The sequence below is a fragment of the Euprymna scolopes genome, chromosome 6 (assembly GCF_053919585.1).
Source record: "Euprymna scolopes isolate OS-2025 chromosome 6, ASM5391958v1, whole genome shotgun sequence".
Lineage (NCBI taxonomy): Eukaryota > Metazoa > Mollusca > Cephalopoda > Sepiida > Sepiolidae > Euprymna > Euprymna scolopes.
In genome coordinates this window covers 111353050-111376327 of record NC_136487.1, presented here as the reverse complement: position 1 = coordinate 111376327, position 23278 = coordinate 111353050, and the positions used below count along the sequence as shown (strand labels likewise).

General features: G+C 31.1%; 1 protein-coding gene across 12 annotated transcripts in view; it reads left to right on the top strand.

The window, feature by feature from the left end:
• The window catches only part of LOC145277870 (E3 ubiquitin-protein ligase CBL-B-like), a 231556-nt gene that overhangs the window by 147589 nt on the left and 60689 nt on the right, over positions 1–23278 (top strand). For 8 of the 12 annotated variants that reach the window (XM_080129834.1, XM_080129829.1, XM_080129831.1 and 5 more), the window contains exon 5: positions 10150–10378. In XM_080129834.1, coding sequence (XP_079985960.1) covers positions 10150–10378 — 229 coding nt within the window. The remainder of the gene's footprint in view (positions 1–10149; positions 10379–23278) is intronic. The other 4 variants (XM_080129838.1, XM_080129830.1, XM_080129828.1 and 1 more) reach the window with 1 other exon arrangement.

Below are 23278 nucleotides of genomic sequence, written 5' to 3'. Positions count from 1 at the left end.
AATGTTTGAGTCCTTAGTTAATCAAGCCCTAGTCCAACACCTAACAGCTGTTAAATTCCAGACCGACAAACAATATGGATTCAGGCAAGCCCGTTCTACAACAGATATCTTAACTGTAGTCTCTGAAAGTATATACCGTTCACTGGACAAAACAGGGGAGGATAGAGCAATAGCCTTTGATATATCTAAGGCTTTTGACAGTATGGCACAATGGTCTTCTAAGGAAAATTAGTTCACATGGTATCACTGGAAGGATACACAATGTAATTAAATCCTTAAGAGAAAAATCCAAATTGTCCTCGATGGTTGCACATCTAAACAATATGATATAAATGCAGGAGTACCCCAGACCTTTTGGACCTTTATTGTTCCTGGTATTCATAAATGACTTCTCTGATAAAATTGTTTCGGAGATGGGTATATTTGCTGATGACACCACCATCTATAACAGGCATGAGGGGGAAACAAATGAACACATGTCTAAGGAAATGGCAAAATCACTAGAGGATGACCTCCAATCTGTAGTGGAATGGGGACAAAAATGGATGGTCACATTCAATGCTACCAAGACTTAGCTTGTTTCCTTCAATAACTACAAGAAACCTTTTCTACCACCAATAGCAATGGCTAAGAATAAACTGCCTGACAGTACTTCTATAAGGCTACCATTCGCCCATGTATGGAGTATTGCTATCACATTTGGGCTGGTGCATCTGCTGCTTGTCTCTCACTCCTGGACAGGATTCAAAAGAGTAGCCAACCTGATAGGTCCTGAACAGTCATCTAAACTTCAGTCTCTGTCCCATCGATGAAATGTTGCATCCCTCTGCCTGTTCTACAAATACTTTAATGGTGGCTGCTCTGACGAACTGCAAGCACTTGTACCTCCTCGATATGGCTACCCCCCCCCCGACAAACCCGACAAGCAACTAAGTCCCACCCCTTTACAGTAGAGATCTCTAGGTGTAAGAAAGCCTTTTACTCCAATAGTTTCTTCCCCAGAACTGTAAGTTTTTGGAACTTCCTTCCGGGATACTGCTTTCCCAATTGTACTGATATGCAGAAGTTCAAGTGTAATGTGAACAAACATCTTTCTACTCATCTCCCTTCATAATGCCCCCGCAAATTGTCCCCGATAGTAGCCCCCCTACTTCAAAGTGGCACTTGCTTTGTTTGGGGTGAAGATTGAATAAAAAAAAAAAAAAAAAAAAATTTTTTTTAAATATATATATATATATATATATATATATATATATATATATATATATATATACACACACACCATTCTATTTCAAGGGGGGGAACAACTTAATGTACTATTTTCTGAGGAATATACTTTTGTGTTTGAAGTTGTTTGAACTTCTGCTATTTGACAAAACACGTGTAAGACCTACTTCATAAAAAATGAATAAAATACTATGAATGAGAATTAAATACATCTTCTGATTTTGGAATGTTGACTATATATATATACTAGCAGAAAGACTCCACATGTTCCTTAGGATTGATTGAGGATCATTACCATACGAAGGGCATGCAATAAGTAATGCCCCTGACCCACTTCCCATAGCAGTAGAGCAACGAAACTTGGCACAGTTATTCGTCTTTCTCTACATAGGAACCACCCAGAGTTATGCATTTCCCCCATCGTTTGATGCAGCGCTGGAAACCGTTTTTGTAGAACACTCCAGGTTGGTCCTCCAACCATGACTTGACTTCAGAAATCAAGGCTACATCATCTGGGAAATGATTTCCTTTCAAAAACAATTTCATGGCTGGGAAGAGGTGAAAGTCAGAGGGTGCAAGGTCCAGAGAGTAGGAGGGATGGAGAAGGATTTCATAACCACACGCCCGTGTTTCTGATCTGGCCATATGCGAGTTGTGGACCGGAGCGTTGTCCTGCAGGAGGAGGATACCTTTGCTGATCTTGCCCCGCCTCTTGATTTTGTTAGCTTCCCTTAATTTCCTCAAAAGTGAAGCATAATAGGCTCCTGTAATTGCGGTACCCTTTGCCAGGAAATCTGTCATCACTACTCCGTCCTGGTTCCAGAAGACTGTGAGCATGACCTTACCTGCAGAGGGCTGCACCCTTGCCTTCTTTGGAGGTGGTGAGTTCAAGTGCTTCCACTGCATTAACTGGGCTATGGTCTCTGGATCATAGTGATGGATCCAGGTTTCATCTTGTGTAATCAGTCTTTTGAAAATCTTTGACTCATCTTCTTGGCACATCTCCAAATTCATCTTCAAGCACTCTACGCGTTCTCGCTTCTGGACTCCATCTGGCAGACACCTTATGCATATGCAAATGGTCATGAATGATAGTTTCCACAGAATCTGTACTAATCTTGACATCTTGGGCTATTTGGCAAATAGTAATGCGCTGGTCTTCCAACATGGCAGCCTCAACTTGACGGACAGATGCCTCATCAATGGCAGAAGGGGGGGGCAGATCTGGGAGCTGTTTCCACAGACTTCCGGCCATGTTTGAATTCACGATGCCAGCATTTTACAAGGTCATATGATTGGGCATTATCACCATAAGTTTCATTTCATCAAAAGTCTCCTGTGGTGTGTGTCCTTTCAAATACAAAACCTGGATCACTGCTCGACATTTAACAGGCTCCATTTCACTCCTGACTCAGTTCAAACACTTGTAAAACAGAAACCACAATTAGTGTAATTTGCCACATAACCAATCAAGACAAATCATTGCACATGCAAAATTTCAGCTAGATCAGACAACTGGAAGTGGGTCAGGAGCATTACTTATTGCACACCCCTTGTATTACTTTCTCTAGTTTTACTGCCCTCCCTTCCTTTCCCATTTTGATCCCTTATATAATTGGAAAAGGCTAAGATGATGGAAAGCTATCTGAATTAGTGTCTTATACATATGGTTTGAATTTCATTAACATTAGATATATGTATTTGAAGTTTTAAAGGAGTTCTTTTTTCATGAGTCACTTAAAAGTAGGAACATATAGATGTTAAACACATAGAGGGTGATGTACAGATTTAGGACCACTTCCATTGTCTCCCTCAAAAAATTTATATATACAATTTAAATTTCATAAAAATAGGATATATTTGAAGTTTTAAGGGGATTATTTTTTCATAACCCACTTAGAAATTTGGATACATAACCATGGTCTTCCCCAGTAAATTTTATATAAGAATGCACTTTTTGATTTTATGTAGATTCTCTAACTTTTATTTCTATAAGGAACATGCAAACATACCAACATTAAGTTTCATGCAAAGAGAAGATTAAAATGTTATATTTTCTTTTCCTTCTGTAAACTTTCATATACATGGAAATGTTTGTTTTCTTGAAAAAGAAAAAAAAAACAACTAATGACTTTTCCAGATATAGAGTAATCTTGATATTTTGAGCTTCTAACCAATCCTAATCTTTTCTGCTCGTGAAATATGAATACATAATAGTTCTGTTCTTTCAATTAAAAATACATATGATCACTTGTACTTTTCAATAAAATTATTTTGGAACCGTAGGCATGCTTGAAAGATTTAATTATTTATACATGAGTATACATATTTATCTAAGTTTTAGTATGTGTGTACCCTATATACATAAGTATATGGTTTCTTTCTTACAATCACACCCCCATGAAAAAAGTGTTTTATTTATTTAAAAAAAAAATTTTTTTTAATAGTTCAATCTGTGGTGTAGCCACTCCAATAGACTATTAAAATCTTAGTGCATTTTCATAACAAACAAGTAGGTCTTTGAAAAAGGTTTTGATTTTATTTATTACATTACTAGCCGAAGTACCCATCAATGCTAGGTTTCTCAACCCTTTCTCTTCTGTACATCAGTTCCAAAATTTTTTTTTTTTTTTCACTTAAAATTGCAATAATAAAACATTGTCTTCTCGGTTGTATTTATATAATTTCATCTAATATATTTCTTCATATTTGTATCTTACAATTTATAAAAGACTACACCTTTTTATTGTCAAGTGAATAGAATAGCAAACGACATCTTACATTGTGATGAGTATTTAAAACCATATTTATTTTGAAGATTAAAAAATAAATTCATTTAGACTTGTTTAATTTTTTTACTTTATAAAAATGTCTAATATTAGACAGCCATATAGAGAAAAAGAAAGAGTTTTGGAAAATATACATAATCCAATTTGGATAATTGGCGCTTATTCTATAGACATATATCACCTATGACCTACTTTTCCACTTGATGGAGCAAAAAAAAAAAAATATTAACAAGGGTTGATATTTTAAAATTATTTCAAATCTTGCAATTTACCAGAGTGGCTACTTGGTTTTGCTTGCTGCATTTAGTGACAGGTTGTGAGTTTGATCCTTGGCAAGACGATATTTTTTTCTCTTCTGTCTAAAATGTGAAGTTATTCATTTCAAATTAAAGCAATTTTTTAAAATTTCATTTTATTGTTCTATGTAGTTTGCGGCAATTGGGACTTTGATACTTGGTAAACCGTAAAAAAAAAAAAAAATGCAATATTATTAAAAATATTAAATTTAAATGTAATTATACAATTTAATTTTCAGTTTTCTTAATTGCTGGAAAGATCTAAAATTAATTATCTTCAAGACACAACAGAAATTAAATTATAAATACTTCTAAACAACATCAGGCAAGTTAACTATTAAAAAATAAATATATAATGGATAAGTATTTTTATTTCATAATTAGATATTTATACAATTGCTTCCATTTTATGATTAAGAAAAGTTGTTCGAACTTCTGCTATTTGAGAAAATTTGTGTAAGACATACTTCATACCTGCTTCTGATGTTTTTAAAGCTGTAGCCAGAGAAAATACAATCACCTTGATAAAGGGTTAAAGAGGAAAACATGAACTTTCCTTAAAATAAGTGAAGGTGTAGGTCCTCGGATGAAAGTTTTGTTTTGAAGTCCAGGATATAAATTTTTATCTTTTTTCAGGAGCAAAATAAAATATCCAGTTATTTATGAACATTCCACTCATAATGGTTTGAATTTGTGTAATTATAATATAGGATGACAAAATATTTTGTACTGTATTTTTTGATAATAGTTGGTCAAGCGTTAATCCATTTTGTTTGCCTGGGTCTACTAAATTTTGCTGTCCTCTAGCATTAGCTTTTGGCCCAATTTATCCTAAATACGATCATTTGTCCTAATTTACACCTCTCCAATAGACCATTGTTACATATGTGCTATTGCTACATATGGCAAAAATGTTTGCTTATTGGCATCTTATAATAATTGATCAAGAAAATTGTGTAAAAAGAGAGAAAACATTTCTGTAAAATAACAAAAAAGAAACCCTGTGCACCTCTGCTTTTAATCCAGAATCTTATATTACCATTTTTATTACATTTTTCAATTAGACATTAAAAATATAATAAAACCAGATTTTTGCTGTTTATGTTGATATAGTGCTAATTCCAATCTTATAATATAAAATCCAATAATACAAAATTAATGCTATTCTCTATAAAATTTAATCAGAAGAGGTTGTTTAATCTTGATATAGTGTTTTTGTTTTCCATCACGCTCTTGGACATAGCGAGACAAATCGCAAACATGAAATAGATTGACTTTGTTAGTAATAATTTTTAGTGTATACACTAGAGAGCAAAAACGATTCCCTCTTTTTGTAATATTAAAAATAAAAATGGAGAAAAAATTGAACATTTCTTTATTCCTTTATGGCAAGAATAAAATAGACATTTCTCTTGTAAAGAAAAGATTTAATATCACTGTGCACATATCGTTAAAAGCTGGAAGAGTGCTTTATGCCAAATTTCTAGAGTAAATGATATTGTGGTGACTAATCTCTATTAATCTCTAAGTATGCCTCAAACGGATACCATAATACTTAGTTTGCTGTACCATAACATAATAAAGGTTTATACAAAATTTCAGCCAGATCACCCCAGTAGTTTCCAAGAAAAAGTGGAATGGACAGAAAGGCTTATTTTAATTTTTTTAATGTGTATTTTACATATTAAACCTATACTAAATTTGACGTCTTTTTTTTTTTTTTTTTTTTTTTTTTTAAATTATTAATTCAAAATAAAAAAAATAAAAATGAGGACAATAGATTTCAGCTTCAGATTTGATGACAGAATTCTGTTTCAACTATTACTTTCTCAAAATCTTGTTGATTGTGCAAGGGACGGGGGGGGGGGTCAAGTGTTTTTTCTCATACTTCTGCTTTTGTTTTTCATGAACAGAACTCATTTCAAACAATTAGTGGGAGATAATTCTACTATATGGAGGGTTTTTTCTTTCTTTCTTTTAGAAAGAAATTGCATTTTATTTTATATGTATGTTTCTTGTATATAAAGATTAAAAAATTTTTCCTCTTATTACTAATAAATCCACTCTTCTTACCAACTGGACAATTTGGCCACATTTATCAATAGTTATTTTTGAAAATAACGAATCTTGAGACATTTTTTTCTTTAACATGTGAAGATTTCGAATTTGCATTAAATTGCAGCCATAATAAATGTATTTCATTTTTCAGCAATCAGTTTATAATGTTTGTGTAAAATGAATTGGCAAACAAAAGTTTTCACCACTTTTATGTACCCTTAAATCAAAATATAATACTAAACTTTATGTCTATAATTCTTTTTCTTATTTTAATCAAAATCCTTTACATGATTTTTATTCTAGAAAATGTCTAAAATTTAAGGCTTAAACTTTAAATGATCTTAAGAAATTAAAATCCATGGAATCTTTATCGATATTTAATCCATCAATCCAGCATGACTGTAGCCGAGATTAAACTCGCTACATAAGTTTGTAGTGTAATTCAAATCTTGTCAGTAGCTGAATACTTGATGCTTCACCAGGGCTATCAAGGGTTTTTTTATCATGACGCTATCACTAGATGGGGTGCCTACCACGGCTTAAGAGAGTCCCATCTACCCTTGATAAATGGATAGGCCACGCCAGTTTCTCAACCTTGCGGTATATACAGCGCCTCGCCTTCCCAAATGGTCACCCATCTGGTACTGGCCAGATTCAACGTTGCTTAACTTTGGTAATCTGGCAAGAACCGATGTGTCAACGTGATTGTGCTGTATATTTAATACCTATCAAAATTTCAGAAAAATCTGAGGTTTGGTTCCCAAAAGTTTTGACATAATGAATAGTCCTAAACAAACCTATTCTTATCAAGAAGTCAGAAGTGATTTCTTCAGCATCTCATAAAGCCAAATTTTTTACAAAGAACTTTTCATAAAATTCTACCTTATGAGATTAAGGTTGCCTACTTTTTGTATTTCATCTCTATGACGGTAAAAACTTTGACCAATATCTATGTATCTGTTTGGGGTATTGCTAAACTAATCAAGAATTTTGATGCCAACATTCAATCATAGTGCTTAAGAAATAACAATTCTTTGTTCTAAAATTCATAATGATTGGTTAATTTGTTTAGGAGTGAATCCTGTACACCCCCACACACATACACATATCTATTTATATAAAGTTAGGTATGTGCATAAATATATGCCTGTATGTATAATTACCTTTAAAATGTGTATATTGATCATTAAAAAATATCAGAAAAAATAATAAAAGGATCAACAGCCATCTTTTATATAATTGATCTAAAGTTTGTGTGCTCAGCCATGTGAACTATGTTGTGATCAGTTATGGTTTCAAACTGAATACCCTAATGAATATCTTATAGATTATATATCTGTCTGTCGAATTCTTTAACTAAAAAAATGCCCTAATCGATTATTTCATAAAAATCCTATTATAATGCAAATTATGTTTGTAACCAACACTCACTACATTGATATTTTTCTATCTGAAGATCAATTGTAAGTTTCAATTTCTTTATAGTTTGATTTAATTCGAATAGCAGTTCATTTTTATTTTATTTGCTTGTAGTTAATTGCAGTTTTTTATTCTAAGGCATAAAATCATTGTTTGACAAACACGTACATACTCACCCACCCCAACTTTTCTATACTAAGTTCTCAAGAGTTAATATCAACTCATTCTCTATGGAGAGATCAGTGTTTTATATTGAAATTGCATTGAAAACTGAACCTGTCATTTGTAAAAAATAAAAACTTATATGATGTGTTTTGGATTATTAGCATTTGATTACTACTTTTTCAGATATGTTCACCTAACTTTTAATTATAGTTATCAATCGCTTTTTTTTTTCTTTTATGCAAGTATTAAATTTAATTCAATAAATCTATTAAATTGTGACACTAATTATTTTTAGTTGTTTGTGAACTTTAGCATTTTTAAAGGGGAGTTCAATTTGTTTCATTCAAAATCGAACTTTATCTGAGAAAGTATTGAAAAAAAAATGTTTTTTCTAAATACTTTCCTTGATCAGTGTTTTTTATTTTTTTCTACATTTTCTTTACAAAATCTTTATTTTTTTGTCTGGTAAAAAAAGTAATCCTATTTTGTGAGTGATTTACTATTTAGAATGTTAAATTTTTCTATTAAAGTTATAAACTTTATCGGATTTTTTAAAGTTTTATGAATGCATAGTCATTTCTTATTCAATTATTTAGGTTTAAAGTAAACTTTGCTAGCAAAAATATGATAAATAAATATTCTAACAAGAATTTTTTTGTTTTTTCTGTAAATGTTTTTTGGCACGTTTATATTATTCAGTTTATGTGGAATGCTTATGCTGCATCAATATATATTTTACAATTTGAATATGTATTTGCCAGCATTTGGATACCAGTTCATCTTAATACTTTTTTTAAAAATATTACAAGCCTGGGTGCCTGGCGTTGCCTGCGTGTTTGAAAGTGTGTGTTGAGCAGCAAAAAAAAAACAAGTGGTAGTAGGCAGGCAGGCTCAAACCCGTACCGCAAAGGAGGAAAAGAACATGAAAAAAAGTGACATCTTTGCTATTGTGCCCATCGCTAAACTGAAAGTGACATAAGGCTAGATGATCGATAAGAGGAAATGTCTTTATAAAGTATTGGCGAAAAACGACCTCTTCCTGTAGAAAAGTGCCCAGTTGAGGATGAAGGAATTAATGTTTTTGGCGAATTTTTCGATATTTGTTGTCTGAAGGGTCGAGCTTCAAAATGATACTGATCTTGTGAAAATCCGTCACCTCTGTCGAAAGTTTTAGGCAGACATACAAACATACATACATTTAAACAGACAGATGAGATTTATATTATGGATAATATATTAATATGCTAGTACATTCCTTCAGTGTTATGTTTTATATGAAGGAGAGAAGGTGGAAGTGAGGAGATGAAGAACTGAAAAAACACAAGTACATTTTTTGCAGACTCTGACCTGTTTACTGAAATATTAACGTTATTTTGAAATTATTATTTAACATGGAAAGAGTGGAGGTGTTTTGCAACTATTCTTTATTACAACTATGCTGTCGCTATTTTCTTACAACTAAACAACTTTAACCCGTTGACAAACATAACAATTGTAGTAAAGCCGAGACTACTACTACTACTCTTTATCCGTCCCTTTTCCTTCCTTCCTTTATTTTTTGTTTACATTTCTAGATACAAAATAGTTGTGTGAAAATGGTGAATTTGTTGACACATTTACTAATCTGTTTCAATATTAGTTTTATTTTATTTTATTTATTTAGGTTTTATTTTTTTGCTTCAGGTTTTATTAATTATATTTTTGTAGATTTTAAGTTTCTATAACTTGGTTGAAGATTCCAATATGGGTTTTTCATTCTTATATTTCTCATCGGTGGATTTATGTGCGTTTTTGCTGCTAAATGACTTTCGTCAGCGTTCGATTTGTAGGAAAATCATGTTTAATTTTCGATTTTTGAGCGATTATTTGGAAAATAGGTAACTTTACACAAATAGGGAGGATTTTTTTTTTCATGTTTGAGTGATCCGTCCGTGATTTTTCATTTTAATATACTTTCATAGAAATGTTTCTGTTATGTCAAAAAAACTATTTTCTTTATGTCACAAGCGTGCTCATACACGAATTCCATAGCTAATATAACATACTGACCCAACGGGTCACAGGTAATCTAGTATATATATATATATATATATATAAAAAGAATATTTTTGCATCAACCTAAGAAAATATAAATTATTTCTTCATATAAAAAACACTTTATTTTACATGTTTTTTTTTCTTTTTCTTTCAATCAGCTTCCTGTATCCAGATGGTCGAAGTATCAATCCAGATTTGAGTTTCTTGGTGCAAGATTGTCAAGAGGATCATATAAAGGTCACCCAGGAACAGTATGAGCTCTACTGTGAGATGGGCTCAACCTTCCAATTGTGCAAAATATGTGCGGAGAATGACAAGGATATTCGAATTGAACCGTGTGGCCACCTCCTGTGTACACCATGTCTAAATCAGTGGCAGGTAGGGCAGGCATGTATTGGTTACTTTTTTGTTTTTTACAATTCGTGAGCTTCACTTAACCTTACACTGCTGAAGATGACCTCCTCAGTTCCCCAATTACATGAAACAATTTGTTTCATTATATAACTTCATTATAAACTAGATTGAAAAAATTTTCTTTTTTACTTTTCTTTGCCCCTTAACAAAGTCATTGAAGCATAATAGTGCTGCTGTGAAAGACGCCATATTTATGTTGGCCGTAAACTGGGTCAGCATGTAAATTTCTGTATATTTGTACAGTCAGGGGAACCAGAAGGGAATTCCAAAGGTAAGCAGTCTGGGGAAAGAAGCTATTTAAGTAGAAAATCTTTCGGCATTTAATAACCTCTACGGTGAAGGCAAGTGATTTTGTTGGTTGGGTTAAGAGTATTTCTACTGCAGGGTACAAGTATAGAAAGTTTGTTGTAGCACATCCCTGGTGTTATTAGATCAATTTGTTTGAAAACAGTGACTTATGCACCACACATAAATGTTATTGTTTTTTCTTTCTTTCTTTGCAAAACTCATGTCCTGCAAAACCAAGAAACAAAAGCATTTACTTTCCGCTATACTCCCCCTATTTTTTTTCCCCCTTCTTTAATGTGGCCCTGTCAGTGGAGCATTAGAATACGCCGACTGCCCCCTGCAGAAGGTAAAAGTGCCTAAATGGGGCCACCTGTTGACCGTGGGTGGCGACTCGTGATGTCTTAGGATGAAATCCTAGCAGTTGAAGGACTTGGAGGTCAGGATTTAGCACCCCCACTTCTCAACACACCACTTTGGCCCTTAACTGGGCTAGACGGATAGTCGGAGAGGCCCAATCCGATCAATCAGGTAGTCACATCAAACCCTAATATTTACATAAAACAAACCTACTCCAGACAACATAAACCATAATACACATCCAAAAATCATCTGACTCTTAACCACAAACAAGAGATAGAGCATAAGTATCAGAAGGTGGTGGCAAGGGTCAATCTACTAGTATGGAAAAGCTGTTACAGGAAGGGAAGTTTTCCTCAAGAATAGATCAGGAAAACAAAGAAACCTGAAATGCTAACAGAATCCTACTAGTGTGAGTATACTTTCCTTGTATCCTTGGGATAATAGAGTGAAAGGGTTTCCCCCAACATCTCCCACTGGTCAGCTCCAAGGCAGGTGGGGAGCAAGGGAGATGAAATAAAAAAACAAATTAACTCATGGCAACCAACAAAAACAAAAGACCCCATATTAAATCCAGCTTAGAGTGCTCATACAATCAGAATCCAACAACAAAACCAACAATAAAAAAAATTCCCAAGATTCATCGTTTTTGAGTCAATAGAGAGCAACACTCCACTCACTAAATTACCCAATACTATTATCAAACTAAAGGATTTTTCACCCACCAAAACCTAAATACATCAACATAACAAACAGAAAATAGAAATGGTGCTGTTTGAGGATGAAAACAAATTCAAACTAATTGAAACCAAGAGCCAAGAAAGATATCAAAGACAGAAAATCAAGCGCAAATAAAAACAAACCAAAAAGCCTGGAGATCGAAAATCTCGCCAATGCTCCCAATCCAGTACCAAACCAAAAACCTAAAATAATACAAAAAATGGAAGTGTATGAACATTTGCAAGCACCTACAAGACCTTCCCAGAAGCAAGAAAGATAATAGAAGCACCAAAATATGCAGAGAAATAATAATCAATTTATGGATAGAACTAAAAAAAACACAAATCACCCTATGGAATTGTCATGGAATAAAATCAAATTATACTGAACTCCTTATTCTTATTCCACTTTTCAACCCAGCCATAATCTGCTGTCAAGAAAACTTCCTGAAACAAGATAACATTAATATTAAAAACTACCAAATATTTTAATTACACTCTTAACTCCATGGGTAGGGCCTCTGGGGGAGTAACTATTCTAATCAAAAATGATATATCCCACAGCAAAATGAACATAACAATCAACAACCAAGCAATTGCTATTAACGCCACCTAACATAAAACAATGATAGTATGCTCCCTATATATCCCACCAAATGATGGCATAGATAAAAATGAATTGAAAAAATTGATTGACCAATTATCTAGATCTTTCATTCTATTAAGAGACTTCAATAGTCATAACATCCTATGGGGATGTAAAGACACTAATAAAAAGGGCAAAACTTTGGAAGAGTTTAACAACAAAAATGATATATACTTCCTCAATGATGGTGCACCTACACACATCAACCCAACCAGCAGAAATCATTCACCCATCGATCTAAGCTTATGTGACCCATCACTGTATATGGACTTTAATTGGAAAGTACAGTGACCATTTGATAATATTGATAGAAAGCCCAAAATTCAACCATTAAAAACTTCCCTGATGGAAACTAAATAAGGGCAACTGGTAACTATGCAAAGAAAAATGTAGGTATAGTTTGAATTATATAGAATCAAATAATGTCAGTAAAATTTTTTACAGAAACATTACTAGAAATTGCAAATGAATGCATTTCTAAAACCTTAAACAGAGAGCTGACCCTGGTTCAGCGATAAATGTCGAGAATCCATCAAATTCTGAAAAGTGGCTATGAAGAAATTTCAGAAACAGTCCACAACTACAAACCTGATGGAATACAAATTAAACAGAGCTAAAGCTCGCAGAGTAACAGAGGCAACTAAAAAAGAATGCTGAAAAAATGATGTCGGTAAATTGAATTCCTCCATGGAACCGAGAGCAATATGGGAGATGATTCTAAAAATTGCAGGTAAACATTAATCAACACCAATTAAGCATCTCCTTAAAAATAACTCCAGAATAACTCATAAAAAAAAGACGGCAGACTTACTAGCTGAAACCTTTTTTCAAAATTCATATAATCAAAACCATAACACAAAATTTATAACAAACAAAATGTCGAACAGTGCAAACTAAACTTTAAATTGATAAACCCAGAAGATTACAAAAAACTGCTTACATTAGCCGAATTCAGATTCTATCAAAAGATCTCACAACACAGCTGTAGGACAGACAAAATACGTTGCACATTTTTATGACAACTCCCTACAGAATCACTAATGAAACTCTAATGAAGTTATATAGGACTTTATAGGATTAGGTCAAAAGTAGACGACGATAGTTTTATATACCAATTAGCCAGAAAATCATACCTAAAGACTTTAGACCCAATCTGCCATAGAGGTCTGAGATTAGCACTTGGTGCTTTTAGAACGTCTCCAGTTGCAAGCCTTCATGCAGAGACTAATGGAATTCTTACAAATTTAAGGAGTCACAAACTGGGTGCCCAATATTACATTGAATTAAAAGTACATCAAATTAACCCAGCGCACAAAGCTACATTCAATCTGAGATATAAAGAGTCATTCGAAGCAAAAATTTCATAAAGTCTTAGAATGGAAACAAATCTGCAGGAATCGGAAATGGCAGTAGGAAATATCCAAGAACACATACTGACTGAAACTCTATCTTAGATTCTCAAAAAATCCAAAGTAATACTAAAATTAAATGGACTCCCAAAAGCGAAAACCCATTCTAATACCTACTAAGAAAAAGCCTGTGATATCCTCCTGAAATACCCTAACCATTTACACATTTTCACTGAATGATGTGTACTGCTGTATCAAACAACCCTTAAAAAAAAGGCCCTTCCGACAGAAAGCTCTATTTTTATTGCTGAAACATGTGCAATCAATCTAGCTGTCAACATTTTAGAAAAAAATAAACATAAATTCCTAATGCTCTCAGATTCAGTTTCTGTTCTAACATCACTGAATAAAAAAATTTCGAAACCCACTAACAACTAAACAGAATTGACTCATCTTAACACAAAGAAATAATTGTATGCTGGGTCCCAAGTTATATCGGAATAAAAGGAAATGAAAGAACTGACTTAGCAGCCAAATCAGCTCTAAACTTGAACCCTGAAACAATAAACATTTCATATACCAACTTTAAACCCAAAATTAATCAACTATTTCATGCAAAATGGCAACAGCAATGGAACAACAACATAACAAATTATACCAAATTAAACCCATTCTGGAAAAATAGAAACCAACTCCTAGAATATCAAAAGAACAAGTTGCTATAAACTCACACACTCCTACATACTGAGACAAGAGCAACAACCACAATGCTCATTCTGTCAAAGAATTTGTACCATCAAAGACATTTTCGTGAAATGTAGAGCCATTGATAATGCTAGAAAACAATATCTTAAATCCAACAATATGAAGAACATCTTCAAAAGGAACCGCCTGGACCAAATACTAACAAGACTTTTTACAAATATTTTTTTTTAATTTTTGTAAAAACAACCCAACTAAACCCTATGAATAAATATTTGAAAACATGACCTTTTTCTAAACTACTGGATTTGGCATTAAATAACCCGAAAAGGCCATTAAACAAAACCAAGCAAACCAAACCAAGCAACACATCCTATGAAAGTACTTGTGAATATATACAGAAATGCAACACTGCGGTGATATGATAGGTGTTGATAGAAAGTGTAGAGCTTATTTAGGATAGCAATTCATTTTTGTACCTTATCCAAGAGGAAGAGGCAATTGGTTGGTGCACCAGCCCAGATGTAGCAATAATATTCCATACATGGATAAATAGTGGTTTTATAAAAATATAGAATACTAGTTGGTCTAAAAAGTTTTCTAGCCTGTTAAAGGGAGCTTACCTTCTTTGCAACAGACTTGGCAGCATCTTTTATGTATTTATTGCCTGAGAATGTCAGTCAAAGGAGTTTAAACATTGGACTATCAGGAAGAGTGCTATTGGCTGTGACAATCGGTGGTTGGAAAGGTTTTTTCTTATTAAATGAAAAGAATTTTTATCTTAGTAGTTTTACTAAATTAAACTTAGTTACTTAATCATTAGCAATTTTAAAATTAATACATATATTTTATGGAGGAGCTCATATAAAATCATTTATGAATATTGGCTGACCTAATAAGGTTAGCTGTATTTGAAAATCCATCATGCAAGTTTTATTATGATTTCTTGTAATAATGGGTTATCACAACTTAATGCTTTTTGAAATTAAATAATTTGAAGTTACTTAAAAAATAAGACATATTTTGTGAGGTCATATAAAACTACATTTATTAATAGTGGCCAACCCATTATGGTCACCTGCACTTAAAGATACTTGTTATAACAACAACAGTTTTTAAAATATTTAATTCAAACTCGATACTTTATTACAGAGCTGTTACTTTTGTAATGTCCTATATAATTATGATGGTCATGTGTTCTTGGTTATTTCCCATTTCAGGAATACTAGATTGATTGCAATCACTTGAGTATGAAAAGTCACACTTGCTCTTCTTCTTAATTATAAATGTATGACTTTAATTTTTGATGAAATATTTTGTATGTATATCCTGGTTGGAGATGACATACAGCACCTAGTATTCCCAAAAGGTCACCCATCTGGTACTGACTAGGCTCAATGTTGCTTAACTTTGGTAATCTAATGATAACTAGCATGTCAATATGATAAGACTTAGGCAGTGAAAAATGTTGAAATTATTCATCCAGCTGTTACTAAAAGTTAATTCAGTATTAGAAGTGACATTGAACATTTTCTGAATAAAGTGTTTTGATGTAGAGCTTTTCAAATTTTACAATGATTTGTTTGATTAGTGGAGTTATGACACAAACTTCACTGTGATAAAATCGAATTCTTCAACTTTCTTTAAACATGGAGAATGAGAGTGAGCCATGTGCAGCACAAGCAGATAGTTCAGAGGAAAATCTTTCGTTTTATGGATCCATAAAAATTCAAGATTTCTTCTGACTGTTGGTTAGATGATTTTATAGTGTCAAACTTCCTTTACGATTATATTATACAATTATATAGTTTGAATGATTTTAATTAATCAGTAATAAACAGGTTTCCTTTTTTTCTGCACTATTAAATATGAGTTTATCGTTTATCAATATTTATTTCTTAAAATTTTGTTTCTATATACTTTAATTGCACAAAATACATCTTAAAATATACTTTAGTTCTGGGATTGAGTAATGTTTGAAAAAAAAAACTCTTATTTTAATTGTTCTACTTATCTATAATTTATAATTAACTGATCAAGTTACCATCTATTAGTTATCTATGTATTAGTTATCTATGTATTTCTCTTACCTTCTCTCACTCTGTTGATTCAACTGCTCTCTAATATTTCTTAATGTCTCTGTTGAGAATTGAGAGAAAGAATGATTTTTTGTTAGTGTGACCATTGAATTTACACACATGTCTATACACACCACAAACATGTTTGTAAATTAGATGACAAACTAATAAATCGTTTTACTTACTTTCATATAAGTATAAAGAATAATAATGCTTCTATGAGACTTATATTTGGTGGTGCTGGAGGAGTGTTATCATTTTTTAAAAAATTTTTTAAAAATTATTTCATTTAATTCGAAAAGGTGAAGAGAGTTAACTCATCCTGAAGCTAACACTTGATTTCATTATGATTTAACTTCATATCTAATAGCTTTTTTAAAGATAGATGTTCATTTTAGGAATGCTATTTGTATTTCACAACCGCTTAGTCTTCCAGGATTGAGTTTAAGTACAAATAAGAGACAGTTTATGAATTTTTGAATGAAATAAAAGCAGAATAAATAGTGGCAGTGATTGACCCAATGGGTCATTGGCCATTTAATATCTAAAAATGTTCCTTATTTTTGGTTTCTGTATGTTCAGTTTTCAAGATAATGAAGGTTATTTTTGTTCTGTACTCTTAGGAAAATAACTGAATAACTCTTACTATTATAAGGTGCTTCCCCTCGTAATGATTATAGTTGATGATTAACTATTGGTTCTCTCCCCAATTGCATATCTACCAGGCCTGCTATAAGTATCACCTTGCCTAGAGTTATTTACAAAAAGTTAAGAAATAGAAAAAAAATAAGTGTTAACCATCACATAGTGATAGTGGTATAATATAGAAGAAATATGGTGGATATTTGAAAAGCTCACTTTATACTCTTATGTTATAAAAATGCATATCTTTTGTATTCGATGTTTCTAGATTTGCTTAACATTATCACATTTTATGATTATAATTTTTTTTAATTAATCACCAATAATTTCTGCTGCCATTTTTAACCATAACATTAATAATACTTAATACCATTGCTTTAATATTTACTTTTTTTGAAAATTGACTTTCAATTTTATGAAATTTTTATTCTTTTTATCCATTCACTGTGAATAGTTAGCATATTTTAATCTAAATTTTTCTACCAATTTTCCATCCTATGCTTATTAGGTTCATTTCTAATTTAAAACTCTAACCTGACCTAATCAATTTATATCCCTAATAATGAAGCAATTTTATCTGCTAAGACTTGCTTCCTCAGTATTTTGTGTGTAAATTAAAAACACTTTTTTACATGTTGGTCATTTCTTTGTAGATCTTCTAACACTTTTTTAATAACTAATTTTGGTTTGGGGAATTTTTCTGGCTTTTTTTTTTTTTTCTTTTTTTTTGTGTGTGTGCAAAGAATTATCACCTAATTCTTTGTCTGCCATTCCAGTTCTCCACCCCTTTCTGTTATCTCTTCAGCAGTGAGGGTTTTGTGAATGGAGAGAAGTAAGTATGTATGGATGTGTGTGTGTTTTGAATCCATGCATGTGCAGAATATCCCTCATTTTGATACTCATACTCTCAAATTTTGCTAATATGCATATAGAATTTAATAACTACCATATTTTGACAAAAATAATTATTTTCTTTTAGTTATACATATTGAATTTTTCAGTCACACGCTTGTTTTCTATTAAATCTTTTTCTGTACTGTAAGTTGTGCATATATATAAGTATTTATTTGCAAAGCAATAGCATAAAAAAACAACCAAATTCTTGAAAAATTAATAGAAAATCTGTTATATATTATTTTTAGTAAAAAAAAAAACTTAATAAGATTTAAGCGTCATAGAATATAAAAAGTGTAATTACAATATTAGTAAATGTTAATAAAAAAAAAATTAATTACTAGCCTATCAGCATTACCCAGGATGCAGTGAAAATCATTTTAGTAAAAAAAAAAAAAAAAACTTGTACATTTTAAAACTTATACAAAAAAAGGAAATAAAATTTTAGTTATTAGATGGACAGTGCTTATATTTTTAAATTTTAAATGCTTGTTATCCTCTTGCTGATTTTTTGGCAATTACTTAAGTGTTTTATATAATCAGTCATCTAAACTAAATAATTTTTAAAAAATTAGTTGTAACTATTGCTAATAACATTATCCAACAATAACAAATGAAATTGGTTGGTGAGAAGCAAAGTTTGGTTTGTCAACTTAAATGCTATTTAAATCTGACTTTGAAAAACTGACAAGTTAATTCTATATATTATTATAATTAAAAATTCAGAAAATAATTTAAATAAAACGAAAGTTTAAATGAGGAACAGTTATTTTTCGAGATCTGTTTATCACAATAGCAGATTTTAAACAAAACACTTGAAATTTAAACATCTGAATAAAATATTGTTTATAACACAATGTTACATACTCTTAATGATGTTGAACAATGTGCATTATTACTGAATAAATTTGAGCTAACTGTGCTTCAACAATTGAATCAAGACGAAAGTAGCTGATATCATTGCTTACAAACTCATCTCTAAAATAAATGACCCAGTCTAATCTTGTTAAGGCATTATGGCATCTGAATTTACCTATAAACCACATAAAAACAATAGGTATAGAAACCTAATTTCACCTTTCTATGTCCATCAGTTTGAGTATGCATAGGTTTTATTTTTGCCTTTTACTTTAAGAAATTACTTTATGATAAACATTTTAAAGGCTTGAAAATTATTTTCTAATGTCTTTAACATGATTTTATGATGTGAACAGATGTCGGCCATATTTTTGTTCTCATAATAATCAGTAAATGTATATTTGACATTGACATTCAAAATAAATTTTTGACACCTTCAAGTTGACAAATTTAAGTTTAAAGACAATAGTTCAGTTGTACTTATCAAAAAGAAATCTATTACTTTGGAAATTAAAGAAAGAAAAATTTATCTTTTTTTTTTTTTTTAATATAATATTTGCTTAAAAGATTATCCATCAGATGAATTGATTTACTGAAAATCAGTTTTCCTTAGCAAAAATAAAAAAGCACTTTTATTAATAGATTTGTACATTTGATTGTACCTTTGGAGTTGAATTTTAAAAAAGAAAAAAGTGACTAACGTCTGCCTACCAATTGTAAAAGTTTGTCACAGTCAGATTTTTTTCAGCCAACTGAAAGGTGGGGATGATGATCCCGAAATTATATTTTTTTAATTTCCAACTCTGACACCTACAAAAATTCCCAACTCCCCACTTCTGCTTACTACTTATACTGGAAACTATTTAACCCTAATTACTCTAACCAGTGCTTTTTCTGATAGTCTAGAGTAATTTATATATTTATTAATAACTAACGAATTTATCATTTTGTTTGAATGGTTTTTGTTGAGACATAGGATAAAAAAACCACACCCAAGCAATTTATAAAAATAAAAATCTTTTGTTACAACAATTAATGTGATTTTTTTTATATATATTTTGTCATTATATTTGACCTTTTTTATATATAATTTGTAGAGAAATATTTAAGACTATTTAAAATAAACATTTAGTTGTGGTTAAAAACAAACTTTGAATTGACAAATGAAAAACAGAATTGCTCAATCTGCAGATGAGAGCATACTTAATACTTAACCAATAAAGCAGCCATATACATTGTTAGTGATTTCCTTCAGGAAGAGCAGTATTTGAAAATTTCTATCAAAAGCAGGTTGTGAGTCTGCCCCAAAATAGACAAATCTGTTTGTTAATCTAAGTTATACTTCTGAAGAGGAATTAAAATGGACATATTTCAATAACAAAAGATAAACAATCTACAAACATATGAAGAGTGCATTCTGTTGTTTAGAGGCATATGATATTTAAACTATTGTAGGGAGGCTAATCAAAGTATCAGCTTTCTCAGTTAGCAAATGTTGTACAGTGTTGTAAAATTTGGAAAATACATTCATTGAAAGGGCATTTAAATTCATAAACAACCTTTATTTTTCTAATGGTTTTGTTTTATATTTCTAATGCTTTAGATTAAAAAAATATTAGTAACTGCAAACTTAAGTTTTTTCTATAACTTATAAATAGCATTACATGTCTACAGTGGTTCGGTTGGAATTGTATCTGTATTATTATTTTAAACTTCTTTTCATCTCCTTCAACATTAAGGGACATTCAATTATCTCTATTAATTTATCTGATTAAATATTGTGTGTGCATTTCATTTTACTTCAATTAATGTTTTCAGAAATAAAGGCTAACTCTTAATCACTATATGAGATACATAGATATTTAAGTATTTCATTTAAATTCACCATTACTTCTTAAATGGTAAGTTAGTAAAAAAAAAAAAAGTGAAGAAGATTAATTTTCCTTTCACTAATTGATCAGTTAATTGTTATAGTATAAATTTCCTGTCGTCTCTTGGTCTTAGCTGATTCCAACACAGGAATTCATTTAGTCTGGAGTATTCAACTGTGCTACTATTATAGACAATATCACTTGGAGAAAGGTGCACCATTTTTCATATAAAGTTATGGGGCAGCCATACTGAGGGAATCTTTTCTCAGCTGTGAATACTGTTATTTTGAATATTGAGTCAGTACTTTCTTGTAGGGGGAAGTATCTTCATGCCTGGTTGTCCTGATAAACTGGGAGACTTTAGGCATTTGAGGATGGTCTCTAGTAAGTATTCAAGTTCTCTCCTGTATATAAATAAGTGATTTGTAAAATTGAAAATAATAAAAATTGATTAATAATTTAAAATATTTAATTAAAAAAAGAAAATGTAATGAATTTAAGTTTAAAAATCCTATTAAAAAAAAATAATTTGATAAAAAAAAAACAGCATGCATTACACCTCTACCTTTTAACTTATCTAAATTAAGTAGACCCATATAGCAGTGACAAAATATTTGATTCTGATCAACTCCTTCAATTTGTCTGTGTCATTTGAAAACAAAAATTGAAAATCCGATCTTTCATTGATTACATGCTATATCCAAACTGATATTTCCTTTAAGACATGACATTGTTTTTCATTGGCTGCTCAGCTCTATACATTAGTCAATGAAATTATCATCTGATACAACTATAAAAATTTTTAAACTGCCTGGAAAATCTGTTTGTGTCAATACTTTTAAATGTGACCTGCATTGCTACGTCATTTTAAAATGATTTCTCCATTTCTTATTCTACTTTTGTTCTAGCTATAATTAAAAATTAAATCTCTTATTCTAAATTAGTAGGCTACCTACTCGAATCATTCCATTGTATTACCTCCTATGACTAATTTATTTGTATTTGTTTGAATGCAGAAATTTATAAGGAGTTTTAAAAAATTTAATGTATTGATATGATTTAAATTTCAACTAATTCAATAACAAAGGTGCCAAAAACACTTTACTTGAAATAAACTTCTGTTTGGTGGTTCTTTTGACAAAATAGGCAAGGTTCAAAACAGTTATTTTTCCTAAAGAACTGTATACCTTGGCCATTCTTTTAGAGAATATTCCTTTGATAGGAACCAAAAATGGTACTGTAATACATCTTTGAGTTCTAGCCAGAAATTACTTTCTAACCCCCAATTAAAATGCTTCAAAATTACTTTCAAATATCTAAGATTACAATGAGAACTCCAATTACAGCAATCTTTTCTCAATTGTTGTGTTAGTCATCTCAGTTGCTATGTAAAATTTGAAAGTGATCTGGAAGCTGTTAATGTGTCATTTTCAAAGTAATTCATGGCTAGAATAAATTTTTATAGGCTGTTAAATATTATGGTACATTTTTTGCTCCTAAACCAAAGAAAAGCAGTATTTGAGCCATTATTCTACCAAATCCATATTTCTTGCAATTGATAAATTTGTATGGAACATAGAGACAGTGATAGGATTTTTTTTTACTTTTCCTAAAAATATAAATTTCGGCATCCAACATGAAAAATTATGAAAATAGTTATTCCTAAAAATTATCTTTGATTTTAGATTTACTTTCTCAAAATAATCTTTTTGTCTAAGGAGGCTTCTCTTAACATATTTAACCAAATTTTCTCACACATGCTTGAATTAAAACTAATTATACTAACTCTTAAAAAATGGATTGGTTAATTTTTGTTTATTTTTCTTTTTGTCTCCAGGATGTATATAATTTAAGAAAAGTTCCTGAAATTATATTGAAGTACTTTGTATTATTGACATTATTTATTATACCTCACTGGAATTTTTCTTTTTATCTACTTTCTTAGCCCAATTATTAAAACACGTCACGACACAGAACATGTATGCTGTTGATGCAACATCAATATACATTGTGTTGCATATTCCATCTGATAATCCCCCCAAATTCCCTCCTAATTCTTTTTGCTTTAATATTATTTCTGAATTTTAAATGTTCTAAGCGACTGTTCTTAATATGATCTTGCATCCAGTTCCCAAAATATTACTCTATTATCAAGAAAATTCATTTAATTTTTTAAATCTGCCTTGACCATGATTTAAAAAAAAACTAATGTTCACCAATTTCAGAAATAACTTCAGTAAGTAGTTGTAATATTTTAGATAATTTAGTATCTAATTTGTTACATGATAAATATCAAGTTCTCACTTTATTTGCATAGGAAAAGGTTTATCAGACATCATGCATATGCAGTGTGAAGTGAAACCTGGCAACTGAAGGTTGAGGATATGTGTTACATGGAGAGAATAAGATTGATGTATAATGTGAGTTTTAAAGACAGGCTTAAAACTAATTTGAGGAAGATACAAATTT